The sequence below is a fragment of the Pongo abelii genome, chromosome 16 (assembly GCF_028885655.2).
Source record: "Pongo abelii isolate AG06213 chromosome 16, NHGRI_mPonAbe1-v2.0_pri, whole genome shotgun sequence".
In the NCBI taxonomy this organism is placed as follows: domain Eukaryota; kingdom Metazoa; phylum Chordata; class Mammalia; order Primates; family Hominidae; genus Pongo; species Pongo abelii.
The window spans coordinates 23,038,273-23,063,782 of record NC_072001.2 but is presented as its reverse complement, the minus strand read 5'-3'; the positions used below and the strand labels follow the sequence as shown (position 1 = coordinate 23,063,782).

The 25,510-nt window shown below is 40.3% G+C and overlaps 1 protein-coding gene across 1 annotated transcript in view; it reads right to left on the bottom strand.

The window, feature by feature from the left end:
• Nucleotides 1-25,510, bottom strand: part of LOC129050015 (programmed cell death 6-interacting protein-like) — a 75,506-nt gene that overhangs the window by 36,983 nt on the left and 13,013 nt on the right. Inside the window, 1 exon segment of the mRNA XM_054531303.2 lies at nucleotides 6,551-6,677. Coding sequence (XP_054387278.1) covers nucleotides 6,551-6,677 — 127 coding nt within the window.

The window sequence follows — 25,510 nt, the reverse complement described above, 5'->3', positions numbered from 1 at the left end:
ACCCAGGTATTAGGCCTAGTACTGATTAATTCTTTTTCCTGATCCAATATTTACTATTTTGTGAGACACTGCCCTCATACTTTCCTACAGTTCTTCTGACATGGTTTCCTTTAGCTCTTTGAAGTCACTGATTTAAAATAGCCAACTTAGTCTTTGTCTAGTCAGTCCAACATCTGGATTTCCTCAACAACAGTTCTCTACTGACTGCTTTTACCCCTTTGGGCCATATATTCTTATTTACTTGCATGTTTCTTAACATATTTTTGTTGGAAACTGGACACTTTAAATTACATGGCAACTCTGGAAATCAGATTTGCCCACCTGCCCCAGGTTTTGTTATTGTGATTATTTAGTATCGTTTTAGTCATATTTCTGAACTAAATCTGTAAAGTCTGTATTTTTTGTTGTAATGAAGTCCTGGATCAGTTCGCTTAGCAGTCAGGAACTATTGGAGAGATTTCCCTAAACACTGGGAAGCAAAGTCTCCCAGTTTTTGCCAAAGGCCTCTTGGCTATGTGTTGGGCACGCCTTTAACACTAAGCCAGGCAGCCTGTTGGTAAATTCCATGGGATTTTCTATGTAGACAATCACATAATATGCAAACAAAGATAGTTTTACTTCTTCCTGCCATTCTCCATATGTTTTATTTCTTCTGCTTTCCTTATTGCATTGGCTAGAAACTCCAATGCTATTGAATAGAACAGAGGCATCCGTCTTTTTTTTAAACATAGGGGTAATGCATTCATTCTTTGACTATTAAGAATAATGTCAGCTGCTGTTAACTGTAGCTTGTATTTGTGTATGTCCTTGATTACATTCAGGAAGGTGCTTTCTAATACTGTTTGCAGGAATTGATGTTACATTTTGTCAAATGCCTTTCTGCATCGGTTGAGATGATTCTATCATTTTTCTTTCTTTACCTCTACCAATATTCTTTGTTCTGAAATCGACTTTGCCTGTTATTAATATAGCCGCTCCAGCTTTCTTTTTAGATGAGTGTGCCATATCTTTTTCAAACATGTTTGTCTATACTATTTGTGAATTTATGTTTAAAGTTCATTTTTTAAAGGCAGCATGTAGTTTTGTTGTTTTTAACCTATTCCAACCATTTCTGCCTTTTAAAAGGATGCTTAGGCCATTTAGATATAGAGTTTTTCCTTGTTATTTTGATTTGCATTTCTCTAATGATCAGTGATATTGAGCTTTTCTATGTATGATTGTAAGCCATGTGTATATTTGATTCAAATAACTTTTCTTTAGGATTGAAAAGAAAGCATGTTTATTATAATCTGTGAAAATAAAAAATAGTAAGTATTTCAATGTAAGACAGTAACTACAGTAATAGTTTAGAGATGTGAGCAGTCTGTTTGGACTGAAGAAGTGAAATGTTTCATGAGGAAAATGGAATCTAAATGCATCTCTAAGACAAGAGAAAAGATGAAAGACACATAACAGGCTCAAACACAAGAAAGTGTATCCACAGAGGATGTCAGGATGATTGACTGAGATGGAACAGGGCTAGATTATGGAAGCCCAGTTTACAAAGAGCCCTGAAATTACAGGAGGTGTTTTCACCTCCTGTAGGTGCCATGCGAAGCTTCTGCAGGTTTCTTAATCAGGTGAAAGGTAAATATATGCATAAAGATCCAAAAGAAATAATGTCAAGAAATTTAGCTAGTGATTATAGGTAACACAGAATAACAGAAGGCCCAGGCAAATGGGCTGACCCACAGGTCTGTCCTGGAATCCCTCTTATGTCTTTATTTCATTTAGCATCCAGTACTGTGGCTGTAATTACCATCTATATCACAAGGACTTCCAAATTCATCTCCATGTCTGCTCCTTTCCTGAACTCTGGCCTTTTACCCAACTGTTTATCTGATACACTCATATCGATGTACAATGAACATCTCACACCTAACATGTGCAAAACAGAATTCCTGATTTGCAGCTCCCAAAACATGTTCTTATGTTCTTCCCCATTTCTGTCAATTTCACTCCTATCCCCACACTTACTCAAACCAAAACCTTAGAAGTATTACATCCCTTTCTTAGCTTACTTCCTACATTTAATAATTGAAGATTCCTGTCAACTTTATGAAACCCTGCCCTGTTGTATCTTAAATCTGTTTATCTCTGTCTTCACTTCTACCACTCTTGCTCAGGCCCTCATCATCTTTCACTCAGACTATCCCAAAAGGTCTCCTGAGGATCTTCTTGCCTCCCCAGAATCCAGATGTCTCCCTCCTATCTCCAAATCCTCACCTTGGTTCCCATAGCTCTATGAGACCCAAACCCTCTCTATCTCTTGGATCTCACTTCTTAGCACTCTAGTACCACCCTCGCAAAGCTTACTCTTGCCTTAGCATCTGAAATACTCTTATACCAGGTTTTTGAAAGGCCAGGTCCTTTCTGTCATTCATGCTTCACGTTAAATGATACCATCTGAAAAAGCCCCCCTTACCACCCAGTCTTAAGTAGTCACTCACTGTAGTCACTTTCTCACAATATACCATTTTGGTTTCACCAAAGAAGTCATCAATACCTAATGTTCTATTTATTGTTTGTCTCTTCCATATTTTTGCACCCCTTTATCCCAGATCAAATGTAAGCTCTTTGAAAGAAAGCACTTTTTTAGGTCTTCTTCACTGTTGTGTCTCCAGATGCAAGACCCTCTATACATTTCTTGAATGAATTAATGGAAATACAGCAGTTGATAAAGATGGGATCTCAAATCAGGAAGAAAAAAATTGATTCAACCAATAATTGAGACAAATTGTGAAGGAAGCAATAAGAAAAGTCTGAAGAATATTAGGGGAACTTTTCCTAGACTGACCATTATCAGCTCAATCCAAATTCCCATGGTCCACATAGAACCTGGGATTTCTCCCATGCAATAGTGGCAACTGTGCACCTTAAACCCATCCGTTACCTGTTTCACTTACTTGGCAAGGTCTTCTCCATAGTAATGAAGCAACCAATAGCAGGTGCTTCCTTATCTGTGACACAGTCTATATGATTCTGACCAATAGCAGACTTCTGTCTTTACAAGCACACACGTGCATGTGCGTTGTTTAAATTACAAAATTAAAGCTTGGAATTTAAATCAACCACATTGAACAACAGATCCCTGTGGAATAAAGAAACTAAATATACCAACCAATGCACAAGATGTAGTCACCACCAATACAATACCACTTCAACTGCGTTAGCAGTTAGCTAGAGCCTAGGACAAATTCTTGGTAAGACAGAACCTTCATTTTTAACAGCACACGACAGTGCTTAGCATCAGCAAAGCCTCAGATGAGTAGAAGACTCAACTTGGTATCATTAGCACAAATAAGTAGTGTTTCACTACTGTATTAGAAAAAAATGGTTTATTCTAATAAAATAACTTTCTTCTAAAAAAAAAACAAACAAGGCCATTACTTTTCAAAACTTAGAAATCCTCATGAGGCTAAGTGGCCTATACAACTTAGGTGGAGGGAAGGAATAATTCAGAAGATAGGGTTGGGTTTTTAGTCCTCTGGTAACTGCAGGCTGAGGGTTGCAAATTAGGGATAATGTGGCTTCATGCATAAACCTTACAATAAGCAAAACATATCCCAGATTCTATACTCAATGGCTTAACACTGGCTATCACTGGAACTGCAGAGGGATGAAGGATTTTTTATAGCAGATTTGTATTTTTTAAAATTTCTGTATAGTTTGAATGTTTTAATCAAGTGTGTTTTATTTTTGTAATAATAATGAATTCAAAAAAGCTAAAAGGCAAAAGTAGTCAAAATATACAGGAATTGACTATTTGTATCAGTGCTTTTCAACAGAAATATAACGAGAGCCACAAGTGCTGTGATGCACACATTTATTTTTCAGTTTTCCAGTAGCCACATTAAAAAAGGTAAGAAAATACAGGTAAAATTAATTTAAGAACATATTTTATTCAACCCAATATATCCAAAATATTATCATTTAAACGGGTTCAGCATAACAAGTATTGAGATAGTTTACAGTCTTTCTTTTCTTACTAAGTCTACAAAATCTGGGGTATATTTTATACTCATAACATAGCCCAATGAGAACTAGCCACGTTTCAGTTGCCTCAAGAGCCAAATGCTTTAGTACTGCACAGTGCAGATCTGTATCCTGAAAACATATTTTCACATTAATAAGAAAAATGGGCTAATGAGAAGATCAGACAATTTATAAAATATAAAAAGTAAAGGGTGAGTAACTACATTGAAAAATGTAAAAATTCAGCAGTAATAAAAATGTAATGAAAAACCATGAACTGCAATGTGTTCAGTCACATGCAGGTATGACTGAGGGATAGGTGAACAAACTAGTACTGCCCTTCTGAAAAAAATCAACAACCTGTTAACAAAAACTTTAAGTGATTATTATTCATAACCTTTGCTGCAAAAAGCTCATTTTCTAAGAATTTTATACTAAGCTCTGATGGAAGAAATGTGCAAGACAGTTATAAGGATGTTTAAATCTGTATCATTTATAAAAGGAAGAAATTGGCAATAACCTAAATGTTCAATCCCAGGTACCTAATTTAATCAGTAATGGTAAAACCATAAAATTAAATGTCGATCAGTTATTTTATATGATGACTAATGATTATTCTAGATATTAGATAATAAATACAACATAGCATATATCCATGAGCTATCTGTCTCCAAGACATGAGATCACTGATTTCAAATTTTATTTTTTGCTTATTTGTATTTTCTAAAATTTCCACAATACATTTTTATTACACCTAAAGTCAAAAATCAAAATGGCAAAGTAAGTCAGACAGACTGAAGATGAAGAAAACTGGAAAAAGGCTAGCCTATTTTTAGAAGAAATCTAATGATTGCCTCTGAATACGTAATTTCAGTAGAAGGACAGTCTTTAGAAACCAAAATAATGGTTGAGAAGCAAGAAGAAATGTAATCAGGAAGGAATTATGGAAAATGCACATGGTAACAGTATATATCATACAGAGTGTTTCTTTCTGTTTGTTAGATTTTTAAAGGAAAATATGTCCATGGTGGAAAGTTTAGAAGAAATGAAAGAGAATAAAGAAGGAAAGAAAAATCACTTGCAGCTTCAACACCAGCAATCCCTACCCTCAATATCTTGGAGTGCTCCCTTTAGATCCTTTCCTGCATGGTGCCCAATAAATGTTTGTTGAACAAATGGGGGCGAAAGAACCAAAATATACAGGGATGTCATTACACTGAATAGGAAGGAGGGACAGAAATAGCAAGTCTTAGGAAATGCCTGGGTACAAAATAAGGAGAAAAGTTACACTTAATAGCATATCATAATAACTGCATTTAAAGGTGGGAGGAGAGTCAATGTGTTATAAGTGTTATTTGATTTAAGTATTTCCCTCTATTGCTAAATTTAAGTGTAGTTAAAATTTCATAGATTACTTTCTTTACATAATGTACTATCCGCATCATTGACAATTTCTGTGCATATCATGTTTCTAATAACATAATAATTTTTCAATGTTTATGTATTCCATAATTTGCAGAAACAATGCCATGATATTGAAATCAATTACTTACAATGCCAAGGGAATAGAACTATTCATGACTCATTGTTGACCTCTATGATATCTACTAGACAGGGGTCCTGTCAGAAGAATGACTAAAAGGGTATTACTAAAACTCTTGATACATGTGGCTAAACCCCTTTTTAGGAAGTTTTAATCAAATCTTGCTCTGAAGCAGTGAGATCTGACAATGTACAATATGTGTATTTCTATTTATTAGGTGAAAGAGCCATGAAAAGCTAAATGACTAAGGAAAGGAGGCTGTGAAAGACAAAGCTGAGAATGCAGGACTGAGAAGGAGTCATCATGCCTGCAATGCCACAGAAAAGAGACGAGTGGGAAGAGATGGATGAGAAAAGAAGAGAAGGAAGTTTGCAAACAAAGGAAATATGAACTTAGTTAAGGAAGCACACATCTTCCTCTGAGAAATATGAAGGAGAAACTAATAGGATAGAAAGATGAAGAATAAGTGAAAACAGATATGACTATGAGATGAATTCCTCAGACAACATTGTAAGAAATGCCTTCTTCATTGACCAATTCCAAGAACTTCATGCTTCTATTTCTCAGCTGGACAAGTTGGGGTGCCCGGTCCATCATCCACAACTCCTCTTCTAGCTCCAGCTGGGAGATAACACTGGCTTTGAAAGGATGACAGCCCAACCATGGGGAAAGAAAGAGACAAATATCTGAAAATTTGGCCCTAACCCCTTAGTGTTTGACTCACTGAATAACGGCTACTGTGAGGTTTAAGGGAGGAGTAGCACAGAAAGCTCCTAAAATCAACTCTTTAAAAATAAAGACAGTTTACCTGGGGAAAATGTATTGGGAACATCTTGTGTCTTGAGGGCCAACTAGATTGTAAAACCTTTGGTTTGGGGGACTATAGAAGCCCAGCAGAATAAAATGCTATGAAGACTCATGGCTGTTAATAACTGAAAAAGCAAAGACCCTCAAATAGGAAGATTTTCAGTTACAAAAGAAAACGGCTCTTACCCACATGGATTAGATTCCTACAGTTCTCCAGTATCACTTCTCTGTACAGATTCCTCTGCAGAGGGCTCAGTTGTCTCCACTCCTCCTCAGTAAAGTCTACGACAACATTCTTGAATGTCACTGGCTCCTAAAATATAAGCATATTCACCCTCTATTAGCTATCCAGAAAGTGTTCCTGACATAATGTGTAAAGCTGATAGTCACAGGAAAGGTTGAGGAGATGTACAGAAAGTTTTTTGTTTTGTTTTGTTTTTATATTTGTTTTTGTTTTTGTTTTGAGATGGAGTTTTGCTCTTGTTGCCCAGGCTGGAGTACAGTGGTGCAATCTCGATTCACTGCAACCTCTGCCTCCTGGGTTCAAGCGATTCTCCTGCCTTAGCCTCCTGAGTAGCTGGGATTACAGATGCCCGCCACCACACCCAGCTAATTTTTTGTATTTTTAGTAAAGACAACTTTTCAACATGTTGGCCAGTATGGTCTTGAACTCCCAACCTCAGGTGATCCACCCACCTCGACCTCCCAAAGTGCTGGGATTACAGGCACTGGCCACCATGCCCCCTTTTTTTTTGGAGACAGTCTTGCTCTGTCACCCAGGCTGGAGTGCAGTGGCAGGATCTCAGCTCACTGCAGCCTCCACCACCCAGGTTCAAGTGGTTCTTGTGCTTCAGCCTCCCAAGTAGCTGAGATTACAGGCACAGGCCACCATGCCTGGCTAATTTTTTTTGTATTTTTACCAGAGATGGGGTTTCACCATGTTGCCCAGGCTGGTCTCGAACTCCTCAGCTCAGGCAATCCACTAAGAGTCGATGCCTGGCCCAAGAATTATTTTTGACAGTGCTCAGACTTTGTGGTTACCTGAAGAAGAAGCCATCGAGAGGAAATCCAACTTGTATAAATTCACTCATTTCATCCATATGTCCTTCCCTTCCTGTCTCAAAGGAAAAGTTGCCCTTCCATGTATCCTCTTATTGTACATTCTGGGTGTTCTCTGATACTCTCCAGGCATTCACTCTCACAAATCATCCCCATTTTTGTCAATCTTCAAACTATTCATCTTTGGAAACCCTTCTTCGGCTTATAAACAAGAATGTTCAAATGATCTCTTCCTAAATGATTTATCTCTGATAGAAAAAAGAAAAGAATCCTTTGAAAATCAGTTTAGGAATGACAGTAACAATGCTGATGGGCCATCATTTAATAGGCATTGTTAAAAGATGGGGAGATACAGGTAGAGTAGGCAGCTTGAGAGGAAAAATCAAGGAAATACACCATCAAGAGCAGAAGCCCTTATACACTACTCTCCTGCAGACACTGGGAGGGGCTGCCGGGGGCCTCCCAATTTTTGAGGTAACGTGTAGAGTTGGGAGAATGAGACCCCAGGAGTATTTATTCAAAGTTGAGAGGGGAAAGAACAGTCTTCAGGCCTACAACAAAGAGCTAAAGGTTTTCTTAGACAGGTTCTCCCACCCCCCCCACCCCAAGGCCACTGCTATTAAAAAGGAACAGAGAATGCAGCATCAAATGCATTAAATGCAGCTTACAAGAGAAGACAAATGTCACAAATATTTTTGGAGGAGTGTCTACAAGAACCCATCTGTACTAATCACAGCCAATTAGAGTTCTGGCTAAATCCAGCCATGTTAGGATCAATAATATTTTTTAAAAAGCATCCTGTCATTATCATTATGCACAGAAATAACACCAGTACAGGACAGAAAGAACATGGCATGAAAAACATCAAAGGAAGAACACATTCTGGGAAAGCTAAGATCTAACGAATACAAGAAATCTTCTAAAAATGCTTGCACTATAGAGTAATTCAATAAGGACACAAATTTAATGAAATGCACACACCACCCAACATGATTTTTTTAAAAAGAGAGATGAAAAGCTATGAATTACTCTGGGAACAAAAATGTATTATGGAGCTAATAAATTTAGTAGGGATTCTCAAACATGCAAAAACAAAGAGAAGAACACTTCTCATTATTCAAGATGCAGGTTGAGAGAACATTTTAACTACTTGATACTTAAATCCACCCCGCCCCCACCCAACAAAAAAGGAAGGATCACAATGAAGAACTAGGGAATAAAATTACTACTGGACGAATGGTAATGAGGGCTGTTTTTTTTCCCCCAATCTTTATACATTTTATTTTTCTTTTTTGGCTTACTGCATTGTTGTTAAGACCAGACATATTTTTCTTTTTTGTCCTTGTAAGAGGGTGGTTGGAACACTTAATTGATCAATGTAGAACACATGATATAATGAGAATTTAAATGTTAAATTGTTAAATTGACAAAAACAGTTACAGGAATATGGGTCCAGACAAAAATTTAAATAAGTAAATCTTGACAAAGTAAAAATAATTTTACAACATTTTAAAAAACAGTCCATAGAGGACAAAAGAGAGGGAGAAGAAACGTAAGCAAGGTTGATGTCTAATCATGTGGGCACAAACACAGTGAGTCTCTCATAACTGGCTTACCTTTTTTCTTTCACTCTTAGAGAAATATTCCAAAACAAGAATTTTCTCTTGTTCAGTATAGTTCTCCTGAAGAACAGCAATTTCTTTAGTTCTCTAGTTAATTTTTCTTTTTAAATTTGAGTAACGTTAATTTTGTTACATCATTAAATCTATTTATTACTAAACAATGCCAGTTTTCTTTCTGTCTCTTCATCCATTCATCTGTTCAACTCTCTTTTCGCCTTACTACAATGCCCAACACTTATCTCCACAAATATGCATGGAAAGAGACAGCCAGGTGTTCAAAGTTAACACTGAAAGGGAAACGCATGCACTTTCTGCTTTGTCAAACTACTAGTACTGCTGATTATTAAATAAAATAAAATACTTTAAAAAATAAAAATAATGGACTTCCACTTCCAGACAAAATGGAGTAAACACCTTTCTCTGCTTCTCCTATTAAGTGTAGATAACAATCCTGGAAGTTATATTTCAAACAAAAATAAGATGAATATGAAAGGTGGAGAAAGGCAGGCTGGCTAAGGCCCCTGGGACTTGGGTGGTTTTGTCATCTCATGTATTCTATAGTTGGCACTGAAGAATAATCAACCTGGAAATGGTAATGGAAATAGAGGAAAAAAAAAAAAAAAGCCCCAGTAAAGGATCAGCCCAACAAGCCAGAAAACTTTTAGACAGTAACCACCCAACTCTAGGAAAACACCACAGGAAAAAAATGTGGACCCAGGGCTCCCTAACAAGAGAATTTTAAGGCACATCCCATGAAAATGCCCCAGTGAGCAATTACATGAATGCCTGAATCAAAAGAAAGGGTAGAAAAATAGAAGTAAAATAGAAGACATAAAGAAAAATCAAATGAAAATTTTAAGAATAAAAACATGAGGCCAGGCACGATGGCTCACGCCTGTAATCCCAGCCCTTTGGGAAACCAAAGTGGGTGGGTCATGAGGTCAGGAGATCGAGACTATCCTGGCTAACACGGTGAAACCCAGTCTCTACTAAAAATACAAAAAAATTAGCCGGGTGTGGTGGTGGGTGCCTGTAGTCCCAGCTGCTTGGGAGACTGAGGCAGGAGAATGGCGTGAACCCGGGAGGCAGAGCTTGCAGTGAGCTGAGACGGCACCACTGCACTCCAGCCTGGGCGACAGTGCGAGACTCTGTCTTAAAAAAAAAAGAATAAAAACATGAAATAATTGCACCTGTAATCCCAGCACTTTGAGAGGCCAGGGTGGGCAGATCACCTGAGGTCAGGAGTTTGAGACCAGCCTGGCCAACATGATGAAGCCTTGTCTCTACTAAAAATATAAAACTCAGCCAGGTGTGGTGGCAGGCGCCTACAATCCCAACTACTTGGGAGGCTGAGGCAGAAGAATCACTTGAGCCTGGGAGGTGGAGTTTGCAGTGAGCGGAGATCATGCCACTGCACTCCAGCCTGGGTGACAGAGCGAGATTCCATCTCAAATAAAATTTCAAAACAAAATGAAAGAATTGAAATAAATAGCTCAGTAGACAGGCTCTACAACAGAGTGGAAAGGAGAGAGGAGAGAACTGGTGAACCTGAAAATAGAAACTACCCTGACCAACAGAGAGACAGCAGACAAAAACAGAAGAGATAGGTCCACAGGGACTTTTGGGATTATGTCCTGTGACATTAAAACAACTGAAATCATACACAGTGTGCTTTCTACTGTCTACTGGGGAAAGACAAACAGACCCTTTGCCACCTTGACCAGAGCTGAGTCCTTAAATTTCTGGATGATATTGATTGTTATTGAAGAGCCAGAGGCTGGTGGAGTTGGTTTGTTTGGAGGAGGCCTGATGGCCTCCTTACTCTCATCATAGCAACTTTTCCCTCAGGGGGGCTCCAATCTTCTTATTCAGAGAGGTAGCTGAGGCAGGACAGTGGGGCTAACTGTGGACCAGGTGAGGGCACGGGCTGCTGGGGTGGCCCCCCTTCCCCAGTGTATACATTGTGTCCATGTAAGGTTTTGTATATTCCAGAGGGTAGGGCCACCCCGTCTCATACCTAGCGGTGGTTGGAGGTGGCACATGGGGAGGAGGTTCTAATAATTCTTTGTGGCTGGGAAACTTATTTATTGCTAGCATAGGACAGAGGAAGGAGGCAGGGATGGGGTCATGGCTTCCCAGTGGTGTGATCACAGTTCACTGCAACCTCCAACTCTCATGCTCAAGTGATCCTCCCACCTCAGCCTCCCAGGTAGCTGGGAGTATAAGCATGCACTACTATGCCTGGCTAATTTTTAAACTTTTTGTAGACAAAAGGTCTTGCTATGTTGCCCATGCTAGTCTTGAACTCCTGGCCTCAAGCGATTCTCCCATCTTGGCCTCCCAAAGCACTGGGATTACAGGCATGAGACATTGCTCCTGTCCATAAGATTTTCTCTTTATTACTGTTTTGTTGTTGTTGTTTTGTTTTGTTTTTATTTTTTGACAGAGTCTCGGTCTGTTGCCCAAGCTGGAGTGCAGTGGTGCGATCTCTGCTCACTGCAACCTCCACCTCCTGGTTCAAGCAATTCTTATGCCTCAGCCCCCCGAGTACCTGGAGTTATAGGCATAAGCCACTGCACCTGGCTAATTTTTGAATTTTTAGTAGAGACAGAGTTTTGCCATGTTGGCCAGATTGGTCTTGAACTCCTGGCCTTAAGCAATCCGCCCTCCTCAGCCTCCCAAAGTGCTGGGATTACAGGTGTGAGCCACTGCTCCTGGCTAAGATCCCGTCTCTATTTAAATAAAAAAAAGAAAATTCAGAGTCTGTGGAACACAGAACACCAAAGGCCAGTTATTTACCTCTCTGAGGTAATCTGTGTAAACAATTTGATATATATCCTTTCAAGTTCATACTTGCTATGCATATATATACATATACACACGTACGTTGACATATTCCCTCTTCCCTGCTGTCATGCTATTAGTCTTCTTTTTTTTGTAGAAATTGGACCAACTCTTTGTTCTTTGCTGGCCCGTATTTCTCCTATTCAGTGATGTGTTATGAATATGTGTTTAAGTCAATATATGCAACTCTTCAATATCATTTAAAAAGGTTATGATATACGATCATATGAAGGTGTTACAATTTATCCCAACAGTTCCCTTTTGCACATTTAATAATTTCCATTGATTTGCCAGGAAGAACAGTCTCATGTCATGGCTAAATCCTTTTGTATGGACATCCTTCATTATTCCCTTAAGATAAACTTTTAAATAAAGTTGCTAGATTAGTCTCATTTCTTAAGTTCTTTTTTGGTAGTTTATATGTAACACTGTAGTTTTGTATGTACTTGCAAATACCTATAGTGCTAGTAAAAAATGGGATAAAATTAAACTCTTTCACATATGCCAAATATATTTTGATTTAGCACTTCATTAAGTGCATGATTACAGTCTCTGTATCTTTTGATTTACCTTTCTATCTTTACAATTTTCAGCCGAGATACTTAGAGGTCACATAGTAAATTAAGGTTTTCTTTTTTTAATAATCTCCATCTTTCTACATATGGTGAGTCACAGTAAGCTATTTTTGGATTGTTGAAAGCTGTGACTCTCAATTGGAGCCCAGAAACCATGCCACTTACAAAATATGCTTTGTCTTCCAACATCAGAGTGTCTGGTGGAAGGTGACTGTTCTGGGAACTTAAAAAGTCTAAACAGGACAAGAACAGAATCTGGAAACTATTTCTGTTTCTGATAATATGGCTGAGTAGGCAGACATGCTGGATAGTCCTTGCAAAGACATACTTGAAATTGCCACACATACACACACAAAAAATCCAGAATCTCTAAGACAGAAGATGAAGTGAAAATCAGAAGGGCTACTACAAGAATAATGGGGAAGCAGCCCCAGTTATCAAGGGACGTGTGCATGTGTTCAATAAAAAGTTTCAAACCTAAAAAAAGTTGAGAAAAATAATGTAATTGCCCTACATATACACATCATCAACAATTTTTCATTCATGGCATGGACAGGTTTTTGGTTTTTGTTTTTTTTGTTTATTTTTTTAAAGGTGGGATTTTGCTGTGGTTGCCCAGGCTGGAGTGCAGTGGCGTGATCTTGGCTCACTGCAACTTCCGCCTCCCAGGTTCAAGCGATTCTCCTGCCTCAGCCTCCCAAGTAGCTGGGATTACAGGCACCTGGCACCACATCCGGCTAACTGTTGTATTTTTAGTAGAGATGGTGTTTCACCACGTTGGTCAGGCTGGTCTTGAACTCCTGACCTCATGTGATCCACCTGCCTCGGTCTCTCAAAGTGCTGGGATTACAGGTGTGAGCCACCACACCTGGCCACGGCCAGTTTTGTTTCATTTATATTCCCACTTCATTTATATACATTCCTTCTTCCTCTTAATTATTTTGAAATAAAACCTATACATCATATCATTTTTTAAATTACCTTGTATGTAACTGTAGAAGACAAGGAATTTTTAAAAACAAATATATTCACAATGCCATTAAATACCAAAAAATTAATATTCTGAAAATAGCCACAAATCTAGAGTTCACATTTTCTTGACTTTCTCATAAGTGATTTTTTTTCTAGGTTATCTATTTCAATCAGATAACTATTTGCTCATATTTACATTCCTAATTGAACAATGTCTAAACTTAAACTGACATAAAATGCAGATGATTTTCTGACCAATTGCTTAGTGTAAAAAAAAACTTCAAACTGCAAGAGAAGTCCCTCCAAATACAAAAAGGACCAGTATTTTAAGAGGTATGTTAACCAAAATGTGGCAATGTAAAGAGCAGAGCAGGAAGAACCTTTAAGTCCGAAACTAACAACAAGTCAATTTCATAGTCAGTTTCCCTAGTCCTTGCACAACAACTTCTGGCATCTGTTTTCTCTACAATGGAAGTAACAATAGTAGCTATTTCAGAGCAGGAAAAGGCTTAGAGCAGTGCTAGAAGAGGGTCCTGGCTATATAAATTTCAGCTATTTGTATATTGTAACAAACCAACTTTTTTTTTTTTTTTTTGATCAATAATAGATTTCTTTTGGAAAAGCAGCGGCCTCCTGTCTGGGGACACCTGCAGTTCCACTAAGTGAACATTGGTGTCTGCTAACCTTTGCCTCTATTTCTCTCAATAATATACTGTCAAGCTGTTCCTTGATTCAGCAATTTTATGTACTTCCTTTTTTCTTTTTTCCTTTCCCTTTTCCTGAGACAGAGTCCCGCTCTGTCGCCCAGTCTGGACTGCAGCAGCGCCATCATGGCTCACTGCCACCTCCACCCCAGGCTCAAGCAATCCTCCTGCATCAGCCTTCAGAGTAGCTGGGACTACCCGCAGGGCCCACCAGGCCCCGCTAATCTGTGGGTATTGTTTTGTTTTCTCGTTAAGAAACTGGGTTTCCGGCCAGGCGCAGTGACTCACGCCTGCAATCCCAAAACACCGGGAGGCCGAGGCTGGTGGATCACCGGAGGTGAGCTGGAGATCAGCCCGACCAACAGGGAGGAACCCCGTCTCTACCAAAATAAATAAATAAAAAAGTAGCCAGGCATGGTGGCTCACGCCTGCAATCCCAGCCACTCAGGAGGCTGAAGCAGGCGAACCACCCAAACCCGGGAGGTGGAGGCCCAGCGAGCTGAGACCGCGCCACTGCACTCCAGCCTGGGCAACAAGAGGGAAACTCTGCCTCAAAAAAAAAAAAAAACCAGGTTTCACCATGTTGCCCAGGCTGGTCTGGATCTCCTAGGCTCAAGCGATTCGCACCGCTCAGCCATCCAAAGTCCTGGGATCACAACCGTGAGCCATGACGCCAGGCGATCTGTTCCTGTCTGATTAAAAATTCGGCCGGGCGCGGTGGCTCATGCCTGGGATCCTAGCACCCCGGGAGGCCGAGGCGGGCGGATAACCTGAGGTCAGATTGAGGCCAGCCTGACCAGCATGGAGAAACCCCATCTCTACCAAAAAATACAAAATACAAAAGTAGCCGGGCCTGGTGGCTCACGCCTGCAATCCCAGCCACTCGGGAGGCTGAGGCAGAAGAACCACCCAAACCCGGGTGGTCGAAGCTGCGGGGGGCTGAGATCCTGCCACTGCACTCCAGCCTGGGCAACAAGAGCGAAACTCCCTCTCAGAAAAAAAAAAAAAAAAAAAGAGGTAGAGAGACTGGGTTTCACCATGTTGCCCAGGCCGGCCTGGAACTCCTAGGCTCAAGCGATCCGCCGCGCTCCGCCGTCCGAAGTCCTGGGATCACAAGCATGAGCCGCCACGCCAGGCCGATCTGTTCCTTTCTGATTAATAAACTGGGCCTGGCGCGGTGACTCACTCCTGCAATCCCAGCACCCCGGGAGGCCTAGGCGGGCGGATAACCTGAGGTCGGGAGTTTGAGACCAGCCTGACCAACATGGAGAAAACTGTCTCTACTAAAAAAGAAAAAGCTGGGCATGGTGGCTCATGCCTGCAATCCCAGCACCCTGGGAGGCCGAGGTGCGGGGGTAACCTGAGGTCAGGAGTTTGAGACTACCCTGACGAAGGGAGAAACCCCGTCTGTACCAAAAAAAAAAGAAAGTACAAAATTTGCCAGGTATGGCGGCTCATGCCTGCAATCTCAGCCACTTGGGAGGCTGAGGCAGGAGAGTCACCCAAACCCGGGAGGCGGAGGCCGCGGGGAGCTGAGACCGCGCCACTGCACTCCAGCCTGGGCAACAAGAGCGAAACTCCACCTCAAACAAACAAACAAACAAAAACAAAACAAAAAATCGAGACCAGGTTTCACCATGTTGCCCAGGCCTGTCTGGAACTCCTAGGCTCAAGCGATCCCCAGCACTCCGCCATCCAAAGTCCTGGGATCACAAGCGTGAGCCGCCACTCCAGGCCCATCTATTCGTTTCTGATTAAACAATTCGGCCGGGCGCAGTGGCTCACACCTGCAATCCCAGCACCCCGGTGGCTCACGCCTGCAATGCTAGCACCCCGGGAGTCTGAGGCGGGTGGATAACCTGAGGTCAGGAGTTTGAGACCAGCCTGACATGGAGAAACTCCGTCTGTACCAAAAAAAAAAAAAAAACGAGCCGGGCATGGTGGCTCATGCCTGCAATCCCAGCCGCTCGGGAGGCTGAGGCAGGAGAATGATCCAAACCCAGGACCAAGAGGCGGAGGCCACCGGGAGCCGACACCATGCCATTGCACTCCAGCCGGGCAACAAGAGCGAAACTGCCTCAAAACAAAAAATAAAAAGAGAAACCAGGTTTCACCATGTTGCCCCGGCCTGTCTGGAACTCCTAGGCTCAAGCGATCCCCCGCGCTATTCCTTTGTGATTAATAAATTGGGCCTTGCGCGCTGGCTCACGCCTGCAATCCCAGCACCTCCAGACGCCGAGGCGGGCGGATAACCTGATCTGGGGAGTTTGAGACCAGCCTTATGAACATGGAGAAACCGCATCTCTAACAACAAAAACAAAAACAAACAAAAAACAAAATGAGCTGGGCATGGTGGCTCACGCATCCAATCCCAGCCACTCGGGAGGCTGTGGCAGGAGAACCACCCAAACCCAGGAGGCAGAGGCCCGTTGAGCCAAGACCTCCCCTCTGCAATCCAGCCTGGGCAAGAAGAGCCAAACTCCTCCTCAAAAAAAAAAAAAAAAAGGAGAGACCGAGTTTCACCATGTTGCCCAGGCCTGTCTGGATCTCCTAGGCTCAAGTGATCCCCAGTGCTCTGCCATCCAAAGTCCCTGGATCACAAGTGTGAGCCACCACGCCAGGCTGATCTATTCCTCTCTGATTAATGAGTTGGGCTGGGCGCGGTGGCTCACACCTGCAATCCTGTAGCGGGATTTTTAAGTAATTAGATAGACTCATGGGGTTTAGGAGGACATTTATTAATTATTTAGGTGCACTGGCCCAGTCGGATTAACATTTAAAGGATTGAGTACTGAACCAAGACTTATCTTTCAAGCATTATGTGAGGCAAGGGGGGAGATCTGTGCAGGGAGAAGCATATTATAGAAGCGAGAAACAAAGATAGTTATTTAATTGAAACATGCATTATATTTTTTTTACTATTTAAGGAAAAATATGTTTTGTGACTTGAGTTTGTTTAGGCACCTAGATTTATTTTGTTTATGGAGATAATAGTAGGTACCTCATAGGTGATTATTAGATCACGCTTAAAATTGGATCATAGTTAATACTTTAACTAGGGCTTTAACCATCATCATTTACATCATCCCTATCCCATTATCTTTCCTTTTGGCAGAAAGGCATATAGCAAAATCTATGCAAATTAAATGAACATATGGGAAACTCTTGTTTGCAGAAGGCGTTGTGGTGCTCCCTCTACATGATCTGAAAACTACCTATACGGCTGTAAGACATTTGACATATCACCTAGTTTATCCCCTGGCATGCCCATATGACCTACTAAATCAGAAAAACATACCAGGTTCTAATATACAGTCATATTCATTTTACAACTTTTCAATTAACATATAATCCTAAGTTGCATGCTTTATGTTGAAGAAAAAAACAGCAACAAATATACCATCATAGTAACATATTAAATGCTAGTTTAACCTGACTCTCCCAGTGTAACAATATATTTACAATTTTGTAGAGTATATTCAGTATATGTTTCAACATGTCTTTGGGCCATATGTATTTTGTGCTAAAGTTTCTCTTTATAAAAAAACAAAGCAGGAGATAAGAGTTTTATGGTGGGAAATGGATTCAATTATTATGTTCTAAGGGAGATTAAAGAGAAAAATAAATTTTCCAGTTAATTCTGTGACAAACAAAAGTAAGCAATATAGCTGAGAAATTCATCTGAGCTGACAGCTGATTATATATATATAATAATTTTTTTTCTCTAACAGAGCCACAACCAATGAGACAATTATAGTTTCACCAAGTCAAATGTCAGCCAGAAGACTTACAGTTTTTACACTTGGCAAGGCAAAGCAAAGAAATGTGAAGAATCTTGTTAGCCAAACTTAGTGTCAAAAAAAAAAAAAAAAGCTATTCGTCATTGGTTGTCAATCACAGGGTAGTTCTCCGTCACTGGAAACTTCTGCAGACAGGATAATTGCTATGATTAAATGGCAGTGGATTTAAAATATTTCAGTAGTGGTTAAAGTAACTGTTGAATACTGATGGTATAATATCAAATCAAAGGTGCACAACTGTCCACTAATTATCCAGAGTATAAAATATCTGATGCTGTGTAAGTATAATGCCAAAGCACATTCACAGGTACAGAAATGGATGAGGACTTAATCATGCTTTTTGGAAATATAGTAAAGAAGATAATCCTTTTTCTACCTTAAAAAAATAAATTTTAGACCATGTCCTTCAAGGTATACAGTTTGTATTGTTGACAATTAGCTCTGATTATATAATGTACTCTAGCTGTTGCTTTCAATTTATTTATCTGTATTTCTGATTGTTCCTCTAACACAAAGAGACTGAGGGCTTTCTCTGTGTCAGGCAACAGCTGCAAAGCTAAGTCTTGGAATACAGAGATGTGAAACAATGCTAGCACTGGCTCAGAAATACTTTATTGCCTTATGAAATTTTTAGCTTAGTCCTATTCCCATAAATGTTTCTATGTGAGTGGTGGGGACTTGGGGGTACCTCACTCTCCTCCAGGGACAGGCCATGTCCTAAGCAGTAGTTTGAAGGCATCACTTTGGAGAATTTAGGTCTGGAGACTCTGTAGAAATCAGCGAAGTTTCAAAGAATCATTATTACATTGCAAAGTCACATGGGCAGGAGTAGAAAAGAAGTAATATGTTGCATTTCTTCTTTTGTAGTATGAGTTAGTTGATCTAAATGTTCATTGTGTTTTCTCTATCTTTGAATTATGTGTAACAATGTAAATAGTAAAAAGCTGTCAAGAGGCCATGAGATTTCAGATAAACAGGTAAGAGCATACTCCAGGAAACTGTAAAAGAACTAATTAGAGTCCACGTGTTCAGTGTCAGTTCATCAGCTCAAAGACACAGAGAGATAGGTGCTCAACAGATGGAATATATTAGAACCCATAAAAATGACCAAGATGGGATGGCACAAAATCAGCAGAGCTATAATCAATAACCAATGAATTGGGACTCTCTTCTGTCTTTCCCACTGTATTTGGGTCTTCGTAGGTTATTCAATCATGTTTGAAGTGATGAAAAACCATTATTCATTCTCAAGGCAAAAGAATTAGATGTGCTTTTGGGAAAAAGAGGATAAGGGAGAGTTTTTTAAACTTTTACAATGGGCCATTCTACATGTAGTATACAAATCATCTAAAATTCATTTCTTTTTCCTAGAAAGACAGATCTTAAACCGGCTAGAAGTAATAGATAATGTGGTTCATCAGAGCTGTATACTCTTAAATTCAGATTTTCTGAATCCATCCCACATTATCCTAGTCACACAAGATAACTGCAAAAATGTCTTGTTGCCAAATACATTCAACAGTGAACTACACAGTTGCCTCCAAGAAATTCACTGCACATTGGTCTGTTCATTGCATTAAGAAATCTTGTGGTTAAAAACAAACAAAAAATGTACTTAGTATGTTTTTAAATATAGCATCTCCAATATTATTTAAAACTTACTTTCCTTGTTGTTTCTCTGAATATCTCTCAAAAGAACTATTGGAAAATATTGCTTAACATGATTGATCTTCCATTTGATTGACCTGCATTTACGCCCATGCCTATTTTGTGCAGGTGATCAATTCATTTGTCAAGAGTGCTTTCATAATTACGCATTGAAATGCACAAGGTTGTCATCCCTCAAAAATGCTACTATTATCACCCATAATTAAGTCTACCAAATTTACACTAGAAAACAAACATAAGGAGAACAATGAGTAGTTGTTAGATCATTTAGCAATCAGAGGAAAAAATTAGTAACAGAAACAAAATTATTGTCATTTCTCAAATTATTTTTCAAAGGACAATGTTGCCTTATTAACTAATATTTGATTGGGAACATTTACAACCATTAATCTAGAAAAGAAATTCTTCTACTGCAATGCACCTCCTCTATTTATGTGTGTGAATGAGTGTCCATTTTCTTTACCTAAAGTTCCAAATTACTTATTCATTCATTAGGTAATCTTTTTTCACATGGAACAAAATTTTTGTGGTAATTTATGATAGTTGAAAAAAAAGATTTGGGTTGATTATAACCCTATTTAGACATTTCTGCCTGCATCTATATCATATCAAAAAAAGTAGGGCCTCCTCTCCTTTCCCTGAATTAACTATTGGAGGGGGCCAGGCATGGTAGCTCGCAACTATAGTCCCACCACTCTGGGAAGCTGAAGCAGGAGGATGGCTTGAGCCCAGGAGTTTGAGACCAGCCTGGGCAATATAGTGAGACCTTTTCTCTACAAAAAAAAAAAAAAAGAAATTAAATATTAGCTGCACCTCAGGGCTTGTAGTCCCAGGTACTCAGGGTACTGAATCGGGGGGGATCGCTTGAGCCCCGGAGTTTTGACTGCAGTGAGCTATGATTGCATCAGTGCACTCCAACCTGGGGGACACAGCGAGACCTTGTCTCAAGAAAAAAAAGAAAGAAAAAGTATCAGAGAAATTTTTAATCTGTAGCATCCTTAGTCTTCAAATTTCATATGTTTATTACCACTGTCATGTTTCATGTGCTTAACAAATATTAAAATAATGAATGTCAGCATGATTTCTAGAGATTGTACTGAGCAGGACTTAGAGGGGCAGGGGGGTTTCCCCGCTTGTATTCCTGTCCTTCATATCTGTCTCTTCTGGATTTTTTTAGTTTGTTACTTCTCAGGGACAAGCTTTTCGTTTTTCCCTTCTATATCAGCATAATCTGAAAAATATTAAAATTAAAATAACTAATAATAGACTGCATTAATAGATTAGCTCCTTTTATAGCTTTCATTGTTTTAAGTGAAAATGTTCTATAAGTTATTTAGGGTTTTGAATTTATAATACTGTAATTAAAATAAGGGTTTTTTTCCTCCCATTGACAGAAAAGCTGTCACTGCCACAAGATTTGAGCTAAAAAAAATTGTAGATTTTGTACTTCTTTGTCAGCGCTGCCAAAAAAAAAAAAAGAGAGAGAGAGAGAGAAAGAGACATCTTGACAACTTTTAATTCAATCAGAGAACTTGAGTGAATCGAGCGTTCTTCTGGAGCACCATTCATCGAGCAAGACCCCTGACGGTGCCTGGTGGAAACTTAATGGATCCTTTCCACCTGGTTTGTTTTCAGTGTTTAATCCTATTAGTATCAGCAGGATGTAGGTCAGGATATCAGGTGCGGAACGTGTGGAATCAACCAATTTGGCTTGCTCATTTACTTTAATAAGGTCCCATAATGAGTGAGAGTACAAAGTCAAGCCCTGTTAAGGGTCTGCATTAAACTCTCAGAGTATTTAGGGTGTGCCAGGAGCCGCGAGGGTCTGGTTCGGGTGGTGGCAGGAACTGTATTATAGTGCTAGGCACGGCACGACAAAGTCTGTCCAACCCAAAACGGTGCTGAGGCATTGCGTCTGAGCTCCAGTACTCAGAAAAGCATCTCAGCAGGTACTCAACAGATCCTTGGGGGCTTGGGGGCCCAGCACTGGCAGTGAGGGCATGAAAGACATAAAAGACAGGGTGCTACCTGTGGGTATTTTCTGTTCTCCAAGGAGGAAGTAGCAAAAATTAGGATGCTGGAATATCCTAGGTTGTAGCAATCCCAGAACAACTGGTGCTCAACAAATATGACACAAAACAAATTTTTAAAAATTTAATCTCGCTGGGTACAGTGGCTCAGGCCTATAATCCCAGCAGTTTTGGAGGGCAAGGTGGGCAGATCACCTGAGGTCAAGAGTTCAAGACCAGCCTGGCCAACATGGCAAAACCCCGTCTCTACTAAAAATACAAAAATTAGCCTGGCATGGTGGTGCACACCTGTAATCCCAGCTACTCGGGAGGCTGAGGCAGGAGAATCGCTTGAACCAGGGAGGTGGAGGTTGCAGTGAGCTGAGATCATGCCATTGCACTCCAGCCTGGGTTACAAGAGTGAAACTCTGTCTCAAAAAAAAAAAAAAAAAGTGATCTCTTTGTATCTGTTCCTTTTCTTTTGATTTTTTTCTTGACTCAAACATGTGAACTCGTAGTATACATTTTGATATCAAAGATACACTAAGAATTAAGTACTAGACCCAACCCCAGATAACAAAATGACATAAATAGTGGAAGAAAGGACTATTTATTGGGTTTATACTATTAGACAGCGTGCTAGGAACATCCTTTGTTGTCTTGTCTAGACCTTTTAAACATGCAGTAAGGTGCAAATACTCTTTCCCAGTTGTACAGAGCAAACTAAGACTTAGAGTTGCAGACTTAAAAGTATCTAACTGACATGTGGGAGGATGGGGAAACTCATCCAGACTTTAGAGGAAATGAAGGATTCATTACACAGGTGAGTGTTTCTTGCAGCTGTTCTACATCAGAAACAATTACCAATCTAGACTTTCATGTGATAAAGTCATTCGATAGAAATCCAAGTGGGCTGGACATGGTGGCTCACACCTGTTAGTCCATGACCTTGGGTCGGGAGTTCAAGACCAGCCTGGCTAACATGGCAAAACCCTGTCTCTACTAAAAATACAAAAATTAGCTGGGAATGGTGGTGCTCCCAGCTACTTGGGAGGCTGAGGCAGGAGACTCTCTTGAGCCTGGGAGGCTGGGGTTGCAGTGAGCCCAGATGGCGCCACTGCACTCCAGCCTGGGTGACAGAGCAAGACTCCAAGACTCCGTCTCAAGAAAGAAACAAAAAGAGAGAGGGGAGGGAGGGAAAGCCAAGTAACCACTCTCCTTCAGGGCTTCTAGTTTATGTATATACTATGTACTCAGCAAATATTTTTCTCTTAAGTGTGGTTGTTTTGATCCTATTTTCAGGAGGTGAATGTACAGCGTAAGGCCCCTCCTTTTCTGTTGATATGACTGTGTTGATTGATAGTGCCAGCCACTTTCCATCCGAGCAGTTCTAGGTACATACTTGGTTGGTACACAAAGGAAAACTAGTCTGCATGCCATTAATGCTGGAATAAAATGTCTTTAGGAAGTGTGGCTGTTTTCCCAGGTCATATTTAATTGAAGGATTTCTGTCACATACTTATTCTTGTTGATGTGTTCCTGGGGCCTAGAGAAACGCTGCCCACCCCCTCACTTCTCTGGAGAATCTCAGGGCCGCATGGATGGTCTGATGCTGCCCGGGCTGACCATTCTGAAAATACTGCTGGCTGGTCCCTAGCAGCAGATTCCATCAGCCACCTTAGTTAGATGGTGTTTACAGAGGCATGCCCAAAGGAGATACATTGACTATTCCTGGTTATTTTTTGTCCTGTAAATAGAGACATTGTTCAAAGTCTTTCTTCCCCTAACATTTAAAACAACACGTTAGGCCTTTTAAGTGTTTGCCAAAGAACCTGGAGTTTTATTGGAGTCTTGACTAACTTGCTGAACTTTTCAAGCTGAAACCCTGAGGGGTAAGTATAAAAATTTAGAACCTCCTTAGAGCAGCAGTCTCCTCATGCTGTTACTGGTCTCCTTAAAGTCAGAAACAAGATCTACAGCTGCTGCTTCAGTCACCTGAGAGACCAGGCTCAGGCAGCCGAGTGACCTCCCAAAGAGCCTTTTAATTACTATGTTCAAGTGTAGTTTGCAGTGAACGTGGCAAAGGAGGTGTGGGCTGCCGTGCAGTGAGGCAGAGGCAGGGCACTCAGTGCGCATTTGTACCCTCCCTGTTCCTCCTGGCAACTCCAGGATGTCATCAGCTTGCATGGAGGGGGCTCACCTTCTTAGTGTGGGAAACTGGCCCCAGGGCATACCCCCTTGAGCGTTTCCTAGTTAGAAACTTGTGTGCAGTTTCCCAAAGGACCTTCCTGTGTACAGATGTCCACTCTGTGGAAGAGGGTACAATGGGAAGCTTCCAGTGTCCTGTGCAGCTTCTTAGATTCCATTTGGGATTCACCTGGAAAAAGCAATGCCTTACCCCTTGAAGTTTCTCCATTTCAATTCCAGTTAGGTAAAGGGGAGAAAAGCAGAAATATTCACCTTTTGTGTTCCCCATCTTTTAGTTTTTTGTTATTTTGGTTAATAAAAATAATGTACTCAGCATGAGAATTTGGAAAATGCAGAAAAATAGGAGACAAGCCCCCCAGCCCCCCACTTGATGCTTTGGTAACAAGAATTCTTGCTCTGTGGCCAAACTCATGCCCTATATGCAGCTTGTATCCTGCATTTTCCCCTTTAGAAACTCTTGGTCAAATAATCTTAACTATAAGCATAGTATTTCATATTAAAATTTTGTTGGTTTTCTTTTAAAACGTTGTTTTTAATATCTTTTGCCAGGTCAGCTTCAATAAGATATAATTGTACCCAATGAAAGTCATCACTTTCAGGTATACAATTTGATAAGTTTTGACATGTGTGTACAGTCATATAACCACCACTATGATCAAGATATAGAACTCCATCACTCCAGAAATTTCCCTCATGCCCCTTTGGAGTTGATCCTTCCCCCAACCCCCACACAGATCCCAGCAGCCATTGGTCTTCTTTCTGTCCCTGCGATTTTGTCTTTTCCAGAATGTCATATACCTGGAATCATGTGATAGTTAGCCTTTTGAGCCTTTCATTTAACTTCTTTCATTTAGCATGATGCATTTGCAATTTGTGGTGGTGTGTGTATCCTCAGTTCACTCCATTTTACTGCTAAGTAGTATTGCACTGTATGCAGGTATCATTATTTATCCATCACCCAGGGGAAGGACATTTAGGTTGTTGCCAGTTTTTGGCAATCGAGAATCAAGCTGCTACAAATATTTGTGTACAGGTTTTTGTATGAATTAAGTTTTCATTTTCTTTGGGTAAATATCCAGGAGTGGGATTGCTGGGTCATATGGTAACTGTATATTTAACTTCATAGGAAATTGATACACTCTTTTCCAAAGTGGCGTCACCATTTTGGATTCCCCCCAGCAGTATACAAGGCTTCAGCTCACTCTGCACCTTCACCAATACTTGATATTGATACACACCCCTTGTGCTTGTTTGTTCAGCAGTTCTAATGGGTATGTAGTGGTATCTCATTGTGGCTTTGGTTTTTATTTCCCTAATGACTAATAAGCATCTTTTCCTGTGATTTTTTGCCATCCAGATTTCTTATTTGGTGAAATATCTTTTCATTTTTTCCCTTTTTTCTAGGGTTGTTTATTTTCTGACTGCATTTTGAGAGTTCTTTATAGATTCTGGATACAAGTCCTTTTAAGCATTTCACAAATATATTCTTCTAGATTGGTTTTTCTTTGCATTTTATTGTTGTTGGTGGCGGTGGTTTGTTGTTGTTGTTGTTTTTGAGACAGAGTCTTGCTTTGTCACCCAGGCTGGAGTGCAGTGGCACGATCTCGGCTTACTGCAACCTCTGCCTCCTGGGTTCAAGTGATTCTCCTGCTTCAGCCTCCTGAGTAGCTGTGATTACAGGCACC